The sequence below is a fragment of the Danio rerio genome, chromosome 20, assembly GCF_052040795.2.
Source record: "Danio rerio strain M-AB ecotype USA chromosome 20, GRCz13ab, whole genome shotgun sequence".
NCBI lineage: Eukaryota > Metazoa > Chordata > Actinopteri > Cypriniformes > Danionidae > Danio > Danio rerio.
Genome location: NC_141040.1, coordinates 46,424,469 through 46,440,000, shown reverse-complemented (window position 1 = coordinate 46,440,000; position 15,532 = coordinate 46,424,469). Strand labels below are relative to the sequence as shown.

The window sequence follows — 15,532 nt, the reverse complement described above, 5'->3', positions numbered from 1 at the left end:
GAATGTAAAATATACAGTAATTTTCACAGCGCAATTTTTAAATACAGTAACACATTGCATATCTGTACTACAGTAAAGCCAGCTCATATTACAGTTAAATACTGTGTAATTTACAAAAAATCTTCTTCAATGTGTAGACAATTTCACAAATGATTGCAAAAAAGCAGCCTTTAACACAATGAATGTAAGGCTAAAATGGTAGCCTGTTTTCATTCATTTTTATTCAGCTAAGTTCCATATTTTCAGGGGTTGCCACAGCAGAATGAACCACCAACTATTTCTTGTAGCTAAATGATTTTTGATGGAAACACTTTTAGGGCTGAGCAAAGAACTTCAATATCCAAAATGAGTCTTTATTGTTTTACTAAAGTTAAAAAGGAGACAAAATGTCGAATTGAGTAAACAACAAACAATGTTTTGCTGAGCATTATGACACACACACTTTATTGTTAGCGGATTAGGATCTTATCTGTGCCTGTCATACTGACCTTTGTGTGTGCTGTATGGATGTATGAGGAGCTTATTGGTAAAAATCCTTTGTTCTTGTTTTATTATTGTTGTTCCAGATGAAGCAGAAGTCTGTGTGGACCTGCAGTCAGTCAATCGACCGCGGCTTGAGGTGATTCGCCCTCCCGCGGCTAATAACATAAATATTGCAACACCTTGAACAGAAAACAAATCAATTGATCGCATTCAGCGGAGGTGCTGAGAAAGAATAATTCAGAGCTGCCTACAACAATAACGTCTCGTCGTGGATTAGCCAAAGTCTAAATTATCATTAGGCTGTTTCAAGGAATGAACAACAGTCGGGATGCATTAGCGGACGCATAAATCCACTCAAGGACCCGCTTTTATGAGCTCTGCCCGCCGGTCCCTCGTTTTATTGATTTGAATTTGTGCCTATTTATAGCGCTGAGTTTGTCAGGTCGTGTTCTTGTAATGGAGTGTTTGTCGTGTTCCAGTTGCAGGCCTCAGCAGAAGTTATAAAGATGAAGGCTGCTTTGTGCATCAGACTGAATGACATGTATAATGGGCTTCTGGAGCCAATAGTGTTTCGGTAAAGAAATCAATGAGCTGAGATAATTGGCTGTGTTTAGTCTAGGCCTATGAAGACTACACAGACGTCTGTTAGCAAAGAAGCATTTTTGCCAGAAAGTAGGACTATAGTACACTTAACATTAAGTAACTGCATATCTGTCCTACAGTAAAATACTGTTTTTATTACCGTTAAATACTGTGTCATTTACAAAAATCCCTAACAGGGTATCAACCACATAACAAAATACTATACTCAACTAGTAGTTACTGTAGTGTTTTCAACTCTCTCTCTCTCTCTCTCTCTCTCTCTCTCTCTCTCTCTCTCTATATATATATATATATATATATATATATATATATATACATATATATATATATATATATATATATATGTATATATATATATATATTTATATATATATATATATATATATATATATATATATATATATAGGGTGGCGCGGTGGCGCAGTGGGTAACGATGTTGCCTTATAGCAAGAAGGTCAATGGATCGAGCCTCTGCTAGGTCAGTTGGCATTTCTGTCTGGAGTTTGCATGTACGTGTTCGCGTGGGTTTCCTCCGGGTGCTCCAGTTTCTCACACAGTCCAAAGACATGCACTATAGCTGAAATGGGTAAGCTAAAATTGTCCATAGTGTATGTGTGTGAATGAGAGTGGATGGGTGTTTCCCAGTGATGGGTTGCAGATAGAAGGGCATCCGCTGCTTAAACCATATGTTGGATAATTTGGCGGTTCATTCCGCTGTGGCGACCTCAGATCTATCTATCTATCTATCTATCTATCTATCTATCTATCTATCTATCTATCTATCTATCTATCTATCTGTCTATCTGTCTATCTGTCTATCTGTCTATCCGTCTATCCGTCTATCCGTCTATCCGTCTATCCATCTATCCATCTGTCTATCCGTCTATCCGTCTATCCGTCTATCCGTCTATCCGTCTATCCGTCTATCCGTCTATCTATCTATCTATCTATCTATCTATCTATCTATCTATCTATCTATCTATCTATCTATCTATCTATCTATCTATCTATCTATCTATCTATCTGTCTGTCTGTCTGTCTGTCTGTCTGTCTGTCTGTCTGTCTGTCTGTCTATCTGTCTTTCAGTTTGTCCCTCATCTATCTGTCTGTCTGTCCGTCTGTCCATCCATCCATCCATCCATCCATCCATCCATCCATCCGTCTATCCATCTATCCGTCCGTCCGTCCGTCCGTCCGTCTGTCCGTCTATCTATCTATCTATCTATCTATCTATCTATCTATCTATCTATCTATCTATCTATCTATCTATCTATCTATCTATCTATCTATCTATCTATCTATCTATCTATCTATCTATCTATCTATCTATCTATCTATCTATCTATCTATATCTATCTATCTATCTATCTATCTATCTATGAGTTGTACTATGGGAAAACACACAGAGGAACGTGTACTGTAAAGTGACTGAGTTGAGCCAGTCTCTCTCTCTCTCTCTCTCTCTCTCTCTCTCTCTCTCTCTCTCTCTCTCTCTCTCTCTCTCTCTCTCTCTCTCTCTCTCTCTCTCTCTCTCTCTCTTGTTCAGGAAATAAACACATACTCTCTCTGTATATACAGTACTGTGGTTTCACACAAGCTGCCTGCTGGTTTCCATGACAACTGAAGGGTGACGGGTGGTCAGAGCCTGTATGAAAACAGTACTTTCTCCAGCTAAACACATCCATCTATCATTACTGCAAGTAGAGGCTGATTTCAATTCAAAGCATGTGTGAAATCATCCAGGCAGATGAAGACGCAGAGCTGGAGAAACACACTCACTTTTCTGCACTTCTGACTGGAAGCATTAAATACAGAGACGAGCCTCACGTGAAGAGAATTCATGTATTGATTGTAGTGATGGTGCTGATGATGGGCTTTCAGTCTCATTTTTGTCATGCAATTCAAGACCTGCGAGAAGATAGAGCTATAGTCAATTCAGAGCGTCTGTTTTTTTCCCCCTTTGTTTCTTTTTTCCATTACCGGCAGCACCAGTTGGCATTTCTGTATGGAGTTTGCATGTTCTCCCCGTGTTCACCCAGGGTTTCCTCTGGTGCTTCGGTTTCCTCTACTGTCCAAAGACATGCACCATAAGGTGAATTGGATAACTAAATTGGCCATAGTGTATGAGTGTGTGTGTGTGAAAGTAAGTGTATATGGGTGTTTCCCAGTACTGGGTTGCAGCTGGAAGTGCATCCGCTGTGTAGAACATATGTTTGATAAGTTGGCGGTTTATTGCACTGTGGTGATCCTAGATGAATTAAGAGACCAAGTTGAAGAAAAATGAATGAATGAATGAATGAATTAATGAATTAATGAATTACTGAATTAATGAATAAAAGATGTAAAGCAGGTATGTCCAAACTCGGACCTGGAGGGCCAGTGTCCTGGAGAGTTTAGCTCCAACCCTAATCAAACATGCCTGAACCAGCTAACCAAGCGCTTGGATATACTAGAAACTTCCTGGCAGGTGTGTTGAAGCAAGTTGGAGATAAATTTTCCAGGACACCGGCCCCCCAGGACCGAATTTGGACAACCCTGATGTAGAGGTTACACTTTATAAATACTCTAATATTTATGTTTAAATGTAATGTTTTTTTTCATTCCTTATGTAATTTGTTAGTTATATAAACACTTTTTAAATATGAATCTTTTAATATATAAATGCAATAGTTTACAAACATCTGTTGTTTAGTGTTTTAAAAGAAAATAGAAAAATCTATAGAAAATAAAACGTTTTTCTTAAACTTACATGTAATCGTTTATATTTTTTACTTGACCATTTGTTAGTTTGTTCGATTATTTGCTTTATATTTATTTAGCACATTTTTGTGCTTACATTTAATTATTGCTGTATTTACTACATATTCTTACATTTATTTACATACTGATTTTATATTAATAAATTTGCTTGTTTTTTATTACAATGCTTAATTTTGCATTTAAAATGTAGAGGTAACATTTTATAAATACTTCAATATTTATGTTTATACATATTTTTTCTTTTATTTGCTTGTTAAATAAGCATTTTGTCTATATATACATTTTATTACTGTTAAAATTTGTATGATCAATTAGTCCTGACAGCCATTTAAGTCGTTGTAACCTATTAAACAAAGTTAATCATGTTCTAACTTAAATATATAAGTTATGCAAGCTGTTTTAAGTTAGTTTACGTAATATAAGTTCAATGGACTCATAAGGTTAATTTGATTCAGCTTAAAAATGTAGGGCAACCAGGATTTTTTTACAGTGTAATAAACATCTGTTGTTTAGTTCTTTGTTAAACGAAAATACACAAAACTATATACATTTTTTCCCCTTATATTTACATTCAATTATTTATATTTTGTATTTGATTGTTGTTTGTTCACTTATTCACTTTATTTTTTTAGCACCCTTGTGTGGTTGCATTTACTTATTGCAGTGTTTACTTATGATTATATTAATAAGTCTTGCTGCCTTCAATTATTTAGTTGAATCAAATTCACTTTTATAGTTATCTCAACTTACATCAATCAAACTGACTTAAAATATTGAGTTAAAAAACTTTTATTAAAACTTTTATTAATATTAATTTACTAAAGTTAATTAAAACTTGATTAACCTATTAAATTTGTTAAATCAACATAAAATATTAGTTGTCTGGACTTTTTGTCATTACATTTTTACAGTGTGGAGGTTAAATTTTATAAATACTCTTTATGTTTACATGTATTATTTTGTCATTTATTACACCATTTGTTTGCGCTATATAAAAAATTCAATAAAAAACAATCAATTTCTAATCATCTGTGGTTTAGTAAAAAAAAAGAAGAAAATACACAAATCGAATACGAAATTTTTCATATTAAACAATTCTAAATAATATACACCCTAAATAATTCTTTATTATAAAACGTTTTTAGATATAAAAAAAATATTTTAGATATTAAAAAATATATAATATTTTAAATGAAGGTTTAAAGTATAAATTATACTTACTGCTAGTTTGTTACTGTTACCATTTTACTGTACCCTTATCCAGTTTGTTACTTTATATAAAGTTGCATTGTAGTGTTGCATATTTTACAGTAAATATATATATATATATATATATATATATATATATATATATATATATATATATATATATATATATATATATATATATATATATATATATATAATTATATATATATATATATATAATTCTGTAAATACATAAACAGCAAGGTATATGGTTCTGTAAATGTAAATACAGTATTTTGTTGTAATTGATTTACAGTAAGTTATTGGCGAACTGCTGCCAGAAAGTAGTTTCTACAAGGGATTGTTAACAGCGTAGGTAGCTGTAACTTTGCAACTTTTAGATTTCACTTCATTTTCATTTACAGAATGGTTCTATAGAATTAATAATTTCACAACGGCTGTCGGTGAGGATTGTCAACTCAAAGCTTACAAAACTGCACAGAACAGCATATACATATAGGTGTGATCATTTTGAATGCATCTGTCAGAAAGTGCCTTGTTTTTCTCTTTCTGTAAAGAATCTTTGTGTTGTCGCAGATCAATCATCTCTGAGTTCTGTCTGTGCGCTGGGAGTTTTGTCAAACTGAATATATGAATAAAGTCGCTTTGCTTATAGAATATGATCAGAGTTTTGGAGCCTGTATGATCAGATGTTTTTTATGTTGCATCAATAACATGAAATATACCTTGACTGTGAGTTGATTTGGATGAAAGCGTCTGTCAAATACATGGATATAAACTTAAGAGACGGTTAAGAGCTAACATGAGACTTAAAAAATGCTGACATTTCTTAAAATGCATTGCTTATATTTACTTAATATTCTCACAATTATTTAGAAATGTGCTAATTTTTATATTTAATGAATCTGTTTACATTTGTTATAATAGCAGTTTTTTATTTAATTATATTTCTCATTTAATAAATACTTGATTTACTTGTTTTTTTTACTTGTTTTTCTTTTTCATTCAACGTTTTATTCTTAAATATGCTTATATTTATTTATTTATTAATATGTATTTTTTTTTTACATTAAATTAATACATTTGAATAAAGATGTTTATATGCACTCACCGGCCACTTTATTAGGTACACCTGTCCAACTGCTCATTGCCATATTTCTAATCAGTCAATCACATAAGAGCAACTCAATAGATTAAGGCATGTAGAGATGGTCTGGACGACCTGCTGCAGTTCAGACCGAGCATCACAACGGGGAAGAAAGGTGATTTAAGTGACTTTGAATATGGCATGGTTGTTGGTGCCAGACAGGCTGGTCTGAGTATTTCAGAAACTGCTGATCTACTTGGATTTTCACGCACAACCATCTCTAGGGTTTATAGAGAATGGTCTGTAAAAAAGAGAAAATGTCCAGTGAGCGGCAGTTCAATTCAATTCAATTCAATTCAATTCAATTCAATTCAATTCAATTCAATTCAGCTTTATTTGTATAGCGCTTTTACAATGTAGATTGTGTCAAAGCAGCTTCACATAAATGGTCATAGTAACTGGAACAGTGTAGTTCAGGTTTTAGTGTTTAAGTTCAGTTCAGTTCAGTTTAGCTCAGTTCAGTGTGATTTAATCATTACTGAGAGTTCAAACACTGAAGAGCAAATTCATCGATGCGTAGCTTAACCAATCCTGAACCATGTGAGCCAGTGGCGACAGCGGAGAGGGAAAAAAAACTTCACCTGATGGGAGTGAAGAAAAAAACCTAGAGAGAACCAGACTCAGTTGTACACGACCATTTTAATTTCTCCGCTGGCCAAAAGTCTTGTACAGAGCTTCAGTCACCGCGGTGGAGGCTGGAAGATGGCCTCAGCGAAGACTCGTCTGTCCCTGGAGCGTTGCTGGAATCAGACACATGTTCTCCACTCCCCATGACCATCAGCGCAGCAGCAGCTCAGGATATGGCCTGGTCCCTGTGGGCGCAAATGCCAGTTGACGCCAGAGGTCAGAGGAGAATGGCCAGACTGGTTCCAGCTGATAGAAAGGCAAATAACCACTCATTACAAGTGTGGTATGCAGAAGAGCATCTCTGAACGCATAACACATCCAACTTTGAGGCAGATGGGCTACAGCAGCAGAAGACGACACCGGGTGCCACTCCTGTCATCTAAAAACAGGAAACTGAGCCTACAATTTACACAGGTTCACCAAAACTGGACAATAGAAGATTGGAAAAATGTTGCCTGGTCTGATGAGTCTCCAACTTCTGCTGCAACATTTGGATGGTGGGGTCAGAATTTGGTGTCAACTACATGAAAGCATGAATCCATCCTGCCTTGTATCAACACAATTTCTGAGGAATATTTCCAGTACCTTGTTGAATCTATGCCATGAAGTATTAAGGCAGTTCTGAAGGCAAAAGCGGGTCCAACCTGGTACTAGTAGGGTGTACCTAATAAAGTGGCTGTTAAGTGTATTTATTCCATGGAATAAATACATTTTATATTTAATAAATTATTTATATTTTGTATGTAGAAAATGTTTATGTATTTTTAAATAATTGTTTAGTGGCATGTTTGTTTATTGAATAGAGATCTTTTTATATGTATATATAGCCTAAATGTGCTTGCATTTGTTTTTGCTTTATAAAATATCTCAATGTTTTATTGTAGGCGACGTGGTGGCGCAGTAGGTAGTGCTGTTGCCTCACAGCAAGAAGGTTCGAGCCTCGGCTGGTTCAGTTGGTGTTTCTGTGTTGAGTTTGCATGTTCTCCCCATGTTCGCGTGGGTTTCCACCGGGTGCTCCGGTTTCCCCCACAGTCCAAAAACATGTGGTACATAGGTGATAGGCTAAAATTGTCCGTAGTGTGTGTGTGTGAATGAGAGTGTGTGGGTGTTTCCAAGTGATGGGTTGTGGCTGGAAGGGCATCTGCTGCGTAAAAACTAGTGCTGGATAAGTTGGCAGTTCATTCCGCTGTGGCGACCCCTGATTAATAATGGGAGATTAATAAGCTGAAAAGAAAATGAATGAATGAATGAATATTTTATTGTAGTAATTTTACATTTCTAGGGATACTTTAAATATTTTATGTTTGGAATATTTTAATTCTTGTTTCAAACATGTCAGAGTTTCTTCTGTTAAACACAAGAGAAGATATTTTGAAGACTGTATTTCCATAGTAAACATTTTTTCCTAGATGTCAGTGGCAGCATTCTTCAGCATATCTTCCTTTGTGTTTAATATAATTTATAAAAGTTTAGACCACTTGAGTTTTAGTAAATGGTGAGGATTTTTTCATTTTTGGCTGAACTATACATTTATTCTAGCTTTTATTATAGTAATTTTACATTTAAAGGTTTACTTTAAATATTCACTCATCCTCCACTTGTTCCAAACCTGACTGAGTTACTTTATTCTGTTAAACACAAAAGAAGACAACTTGAAGAATGTTGGAATAAACAACACATGACTTCCACAGTATTTTCCACTTTATATATCTTCTAATTTATTAAAGTTTAGACCACTTCAGTGTGAGTAAAAGGGGAGAATGTTTTTGCATGAACTATCCTTTTATTCCAGCATTTAGTTTAGAAATTTTACATTTAAGGGGGGCCTTTAAATATGTCCTTATCTATTTCCAAACCTAGAGTTTTTTCCTCTGAACACAAAAGAAGACAGTTTAAAGAATGATGAAATAAATAACAACAACTGACTTCCATTGTAAGCTATTTTTGTATAAGCTGCTGGTTTATAACATTCTTGAGTAGGTATATCAGCTTTTATATATAAACATTTAGACCACTTGATAGTGAGAAAACGGAGAAGAAATGTTCATAGTGTTCATATAAATTGTCCATTTAATAAATCTCGCAACATTTATTATTTTATTCCAGCATTTTATCCAATCTCTTTCTCAGAAGCGCGTCAGTGTAAAACAGCGACCTCCAGCGGCCAAACTCTCCTCTTCACCCTAAAAACGCACCGCCTCCCCAATAATCACGGCAGTCCTGCTCTGGCGTCCAGAAAATGCGCACCGAAACCCCCGCGAACATCTGCTCAGAAAACAAACAGAGGACAAGGATCATAATAACAGTGTCGTCCAGCGACTTATAGGATCCTCCAGCATCTCCCTCCACCACTGACCGGAGATACATCCAGCCATTCATCCATCCACCTGTTTATATCCTCACCTGCGGCATGGAGAGCTGGAGCTGCCCGGAATAACCAAAGCCTTAGGAATGAGCAGCGCTTTTACTGATCGATCGCTTTAGTTTTCAGCTTTAGAGATGATGCCCGAGCACCAGAACCATGTTGTCACCACTATTGAGACCCTTCCTCCAGAAAGCGTCGGCGCTTCGACTCCATCGCTTTATCAGAGGATGAAGAAAGTCTTAAACAGGTATGTCGAAGTGTTTGCTGTTGCATGTTTAGCTGAAACAGTTCAACTTTGTCATGCTGTGCACATTTATTCGTTAATGATCTGAATAGACCTTTTGAGTGTGAGAAAACCCTGAGGGGATGTTCCTATCTGGGTGAATTATGCGTTTATTAAATCTCGCTACGTTTATTTTTTGTATTTTATTAAGCTATTTTTTATTTAATCTAGACGATAAAATGATTTTGGATTGAGATCAAGTATGGAGAGTCGATGTAAGTCCTGCTTTATTTAAATGTTTTGTTTTTACTATTATTAGAATTGTTTCATTTAACTCTGTGCTAAATTTACTGTGTCGCATCCTAGCAGAAATCTATTCAATTTTCTCATGTTGTGCACATTTATTAAAGGGATAGTTACTCAGAACTGAATATTTACTCACTGCTTACTCAACATGAAGCGCTTTCAAACCTTTATGAGTTTAATCTGTTAGAAACAAAAGAAGATATTTTGAAGAATGTTTTAAACCGGTAGCTATTGAAAACCATTGTAGGAAATATGGAAGTGAACCTGTGTTCAACATTTTTCAAATTATCTTCTTTTGCCGTCAACAGAAGGACAAAACGGGTTTGTGACAAGTGAAGCGTGAGTAAATGATGACCGAATTTGGATTTTTTGGGTGAACTGTCCCTTTCATCAAACTTTCAGCATTGTTTCTGTACTAGACTCCTGATCGTTTGATAAATCTTGTATGATTTTTGGGTTGTCATCTGACTGATTTCTGAGTTCTGATTAGTGTTCATGAGGAGTGAGTGGGTTTGGTTTATTTACTAGTTGCCTAATGATTTATTATGCATATTGTTATTAATGCTTTCACGTCAGATTTTCTACAGTAATTTCTTGCAACAGGTTAGAGAAATTAACATGGATGCATTTGGATTTGCTGTTGCATTCTAGCAGAAATCAGCTTGTCACATTTATTAAAAGGGATGGTTCCCCAAAATAAAAATTCTGTTCTCATTTACTCTCATCTTTAACTTGTCACAAACTGGTTTGAGATTCTTTTTTTTTTTGTTGAACTTGAAAAAGAAGATATTTTGAAGAATGTTTTAAACAGGTAGCTATTGACAACCATAGTAGGAAATATGGAAGTGAATCGGCACCTGTCTTCAGTATTTTTCAAAATATCTTCTTTTGCATTCAACAGAAGAAGGAAACTTAAACAGGTTTGTGACAAGTGAAGTGTGAGTAAATGATGACCAAATTTAGATTTCTTTGACAAATCTGAATAGTTGAAATAAACCGAATAGTTGATTTCTTCAACAACTTTCTGTGTTGTTTTGTTCTGTACTAGACTCCTGATCAATAAATCTTGCATGGTTTTGGGTTGTCATCTGACTGATTTCTGGGTTCTAATTTGTGCTTGAGAAGTGAGTGGGTTTGGTTTATTTACTAGTTGTGTAGTGATTCTGAAAATATATTAATGCTGCTTTCATGTGAGATTCTCTACAACAATTTCTTGCAACAGGTTAGAGAAATTATTATGGATGCATTTGGATTTGCTGTTGAATCCTGGCAGAAATCAGCTTGTCACTTTTATTAAAGGGATGGTTCCCTCCAAACTGTCCTCATTTACTCTCATCTTTAACATGTCACAAACCTTTTTGAGATTCTTTTTTTCTGTTGATCACAAAAGAAGATATTTTGAAGAATGATTTAAACAGGTAGCTATTGACAACCATAGTAGGAAATATGGAAGTGAATAGGCACCTGTGTTCAACATTTTTCAAAATATCTTCTTTTGCCTTCAACAGAAGAAGGAAATTCAAACAGGTTTGTGACAAGTGAAGTGTGAGTAAATGTTGACCAAATTTAGATTTTTGGGTGAACTGTCCCTTTAATTAAACTTTCTGTGTTGCTTTGTTCTGTACTAGACTCCTGATCGTTTGATAAATCTTGTATGGTTTTGGGTTGTCATCAGTCTGATTTCTGAGTTTTGATTTGTGTTCATGCGGAGTGAGTGGGTTTGGTATCATTAATAGTTGTGTAGTGATTTACAGGTTAGATAAATTATTATGGATGCATTTGGATTTGCTGTTGCATCCTAGCAGAAATCAGCTTGTCACATTTATTAAAGGGATGGTTCCCTCCAAACTGTCCTCATTTACTCTCCTCTTTAACTTGTCACAAACCTGTTTGAGATTCTTTTTTTTTTCTGTTAAACTTAAAAAAGAAGATATTTTGCAGATTATTTTAAACTGGTAGCTATTGACAACCATAGTAAGAAATATGGAAGTGAATCAGCACCTCTTTTCAAAATATCTTCTTTTGCCTTCAACAGAAGGACGAAACTCAAACAGGTTTGTGACAAGTGAAGCGTGAGAAAATGATGACCGAATTCATTGCATTCACTGCATTGTTTCGTTCTGTTCTAGACTCTTGATCGTTTAATAAATGTTGTATTGTAAGAGTTTTGGGTTGTCATTTGACTGATTTCTGAGTTCTGATTTGTGTTCATGCGGAGTGAGTGGGTTTGGTATCATTAATAGTTGTGTAGTGATTTACAGGTTAGATAAATTATTATGGATGCATTTGGATTTGCTGTTGCATCCTAGCAGAAATCAGCTTGTCACATTTATTAAAGGGAGGGTTCCCTCCAAACTGTCCTCATTTACTCTCCTCTTTAACTTGTCACAAACCGGTTTGAGATTCTTTTTTTTTCTGTTAAACTTAAAAAAGAAGATATTTTGAAGATTATTTTAAACAGGTAACTATTGAAAACCATAGTAAGAAATATAGAAGTGAATCGGCACCTGTGTTCTACATTTTTCAAAATATCTTCTTTTGCCTTCAACAGAAGGACAAAACTCAAACAGGTTTGTGACAAGTGAAGCGTGAGAAAATGATGACCGAATTCATTGCATTCACTGCATTGTTTCGTTCTGTTCTAGACTCCTGATCGTTTAATAAATGTTGTATTGTAAGAGTTTTGGGTTGTCATCTGACTGATTTCTGAGTTCTGATTTGTGTTCATGAGGAGTGAGTGAGTTTGGATTATTTACTAGCTGTGTAGTGATTTATGTGTAGTGATATTACGATGATGCTTACATGTCAGATTCTCTACAACAGTTTCTTGCGACACGTTTGAGAAATTAACATGGATTCGTTTGGATTTGCTGTTGCATCCTGGCAGAAATCAGCTTGTCACATTTATTAATGGCATGGTTCCTTCCAAACATTCCTTAATTACTCTCATCTTTAACATGTCACTAACCTGTTTCAGATACTTTTTTTTTCTGTTAAAAATAAAGAAGAAGATATTTTGAAGAATGTTAAACTGGTAGCTATTGAAAACCATAGTATGTAATATGGAAGTGAATAGGCTGTGTTCAACCTTTTTCAAAATATCTTCTTTTGCGTTCACCAGAAGGTGGGGACTCAAACATTTTTGTGACAAGGGTGAGCAAATGATGAATATCCCCTTTTAAGCATGAATAGGGTTAAGTGACCTTTTAATGTGATTTATGTGATGACATTGAATGTATTTGTGTTGCCTTATTCACATTTGTTGGTCATAAAATGTCTGAAAACTGTTGTATGTGCGTCCTGTCGTAAAATATGCAGCGAAAAGTCTGACAAAACTGTAATAGTTTGCTTGCGGTGTTTACATGTCTGTACTGCACTTCAATAATGCGACTGAAATAGGAAAACTCCACATCTTAATTCCATTTTTGTTTAGTTCGACCTTAATCGGATTAAATGAATCACAAATCGCTGTTTACATGGTAGACTCTTAATCAGAGTATTGCCTTAATCATATTTAAATTGGATTATCAATGCCCATGTAAACGTACTCAATGTTCCATGTTCATGAGCAGTGAGCATTTAAAAAAAAATACTAGAAGCACAGTTATTTGGGAATATGAATGCTTTCATGTCAGATTCTGTACAACGCATCCTTCAGATGTTGGTCAATGCCTGGCTGCTTGCAGTGAGCATTACAAATGGTCTTTCTGTGGAAGTCAGGATTCACTTCATCACTGTGACTGAAAGGTCTTGAGGAGAAATGCACACTTTGGCTCTTTCGTCTTGTGTTGTGAGTGTCCATCAATCAGCAGAGCTCTGCGGCGCCTGAAGGATTCTCTAGATCTGCAACACTCATTCCAGTGCTGTGGCCACAGACAACCTGTTGTGCACTTGAAATTACAATTTGGCCCAATATATGTGTGATCTTAGCAACTCAAGATTGAAAATCTGCCATGAGGTGGCCAAATGCAAGGTTACTTAGGATGGTAGTCAATGCTGGAAATTAAGCATTCTAATAAAAACGGATACATTTTTAAAAATAATATAATTATATTAGTATAGAATGTTAAAATATTGCTGAATATTCTTGTTTTGAAAATAACTGTTGACCATTTTAGTAAAATAGAATAAAGTTTTATATATATATATATTAGGGATGTAACGGTATTGTAAATACCGTCATAGCGCAATATTATTTTTTTTCGATATTACCGAAGTTGCATGACTCGGTAAAACTATAGTTCTTCTGAGAAAATTTGCTCAGGCGAATGAAGTGAACGGGAGGTACCGGAAACTACAATTCCCATCAGCCCAGGCTTGGCCATAATCCCTTGCGGTCTGTTGTCGCTACAGATCCAGTAATGCGGAAATGGAGTGTGCTGCTAGAAGCGGGGATCAAAAAGAGCTGGAAAACCCTAAAGCGGGTGTTGTCGCCGCGCGTGTACTGAATAGCGGTGTTGACGCGCGCGTACTATAAAGCGGGGACGGAGGGTATGTTGCGTCGCGGGGGCACTTTTGATCATTTTGGAAGGGAACTTTCTATCCAAGACTAAAAAGGGCATGTGCACTGCACAGGTTGAGCACTGTGTGTGCACGTGCCTGCAAGTTGGGGAATACGACTAATAATCAGTCATGGGGACTGCAGAAACACAGCACACTGTTCAGATTGATGCAGACATGAGATCTCTATCTCACTCATGGTTTGTCCTCTCAAGTGGGGGAAAGACAATGCACAACGTTACCCACTGCTGTCAACCTGGGCCAAGTCATATCTCTCTTGTCCCAGAAACCTCAGTCCCAAATGAGAGGGTTTTTTTCTGTTGCAGGGGACATTGTAAATACCCAGAGATACCAGCTTTTACCAGATTATATTTATATGATAATTTTCCTCTATCTAAGTGAGTGAGTGATTAAATGTTGAATGTGATGAGTTTTCAACACTACTAAATTGAAACTTAATTTTTTACATGGTTTAATATTTTTTTGTTATTAAAATTGAAGTTCCTGTTTCAAAGCTTACAGATAGATGACTAATTTGTATGTCATTGACACTTTTGGCACTTTTTTGGAGTATTTTCATAAGTTTTGTTTTTTCCTGTAAATGATTCAATAAATACCGTACCGTGACATTCATACCGAGGTATTACCGTACCGTGAAATTCTGATACCGTTACATCCCTAATATATATATATATATATATATATATATATATATATATATGTGTATGTATGTCTGTATGTCTATGTATGTATGTATGTATGTATGTATGTAATACATACTATGTATATATGTATATATATATGTATATATATGTATATATATATGTATATATATATATTTGCAATTTGAAATGCAAAAAGAAAACGCTGAGTTTTTCTCCCCTTAGGACTTATTATGGGGTCGCCATCTTGTGGCACATCTGTCTTTGCTATGCTCAGTATGACAGACTGATGGCCACAAATGCGCTGATTACCCAAAATTATATACATTTCAAATAGGCACTTTTCTTATAAATAAACTGCTCAGTTGCAGTCTAAACCTGTGGTTCTCAAAGTGGGGGTCGGGACCCCCCAAGGGGTCGCGGGACAATGAAGGGGGGTCGCCTGGTGATTTCCAAAAATCTATTTATTTTTATTAAACCATAAGAATTACCATATTTTATCCATATCCAACTGAAGAGAAAAATAGTCATTACTATATACTATATAGTTACTATAGTAGCTTATAGTTAATAATGTAGTGTAGTGATTGTTTAGTGTAGTGAATGTAGTGAGTTTTTTGATCAGCTGTCACTCCGTGGGTGGAGTA

General features: G+C 35.4%; 1 protein-coding gene across 1 annotated transcript in view; it reads left to right on the top strand.

The window, feature by feature from the left end:
• Window positions 1-9,042: 9,042 nt before the first annotated feature.
• The window catches only part of slc35f1 (solute carrier family 35 member F1), a 207,041-nt gene continuing 200,551 nt past the window's right edge, over window positions 9,043-15,532 (top strand). Inside the window, exon 1 of the mRNA XM_087298906.1 lies at window positions 9,043-9,441. Coding sequence (XP_087155032.1) covers window positions 9,329-9,441 — 113 coding nt within the window. The 5' untranslated portion in view covers window positions 9,043-9,328. The remainder of the gene's footprint in view (window positions 9,442-15,532) is intronic.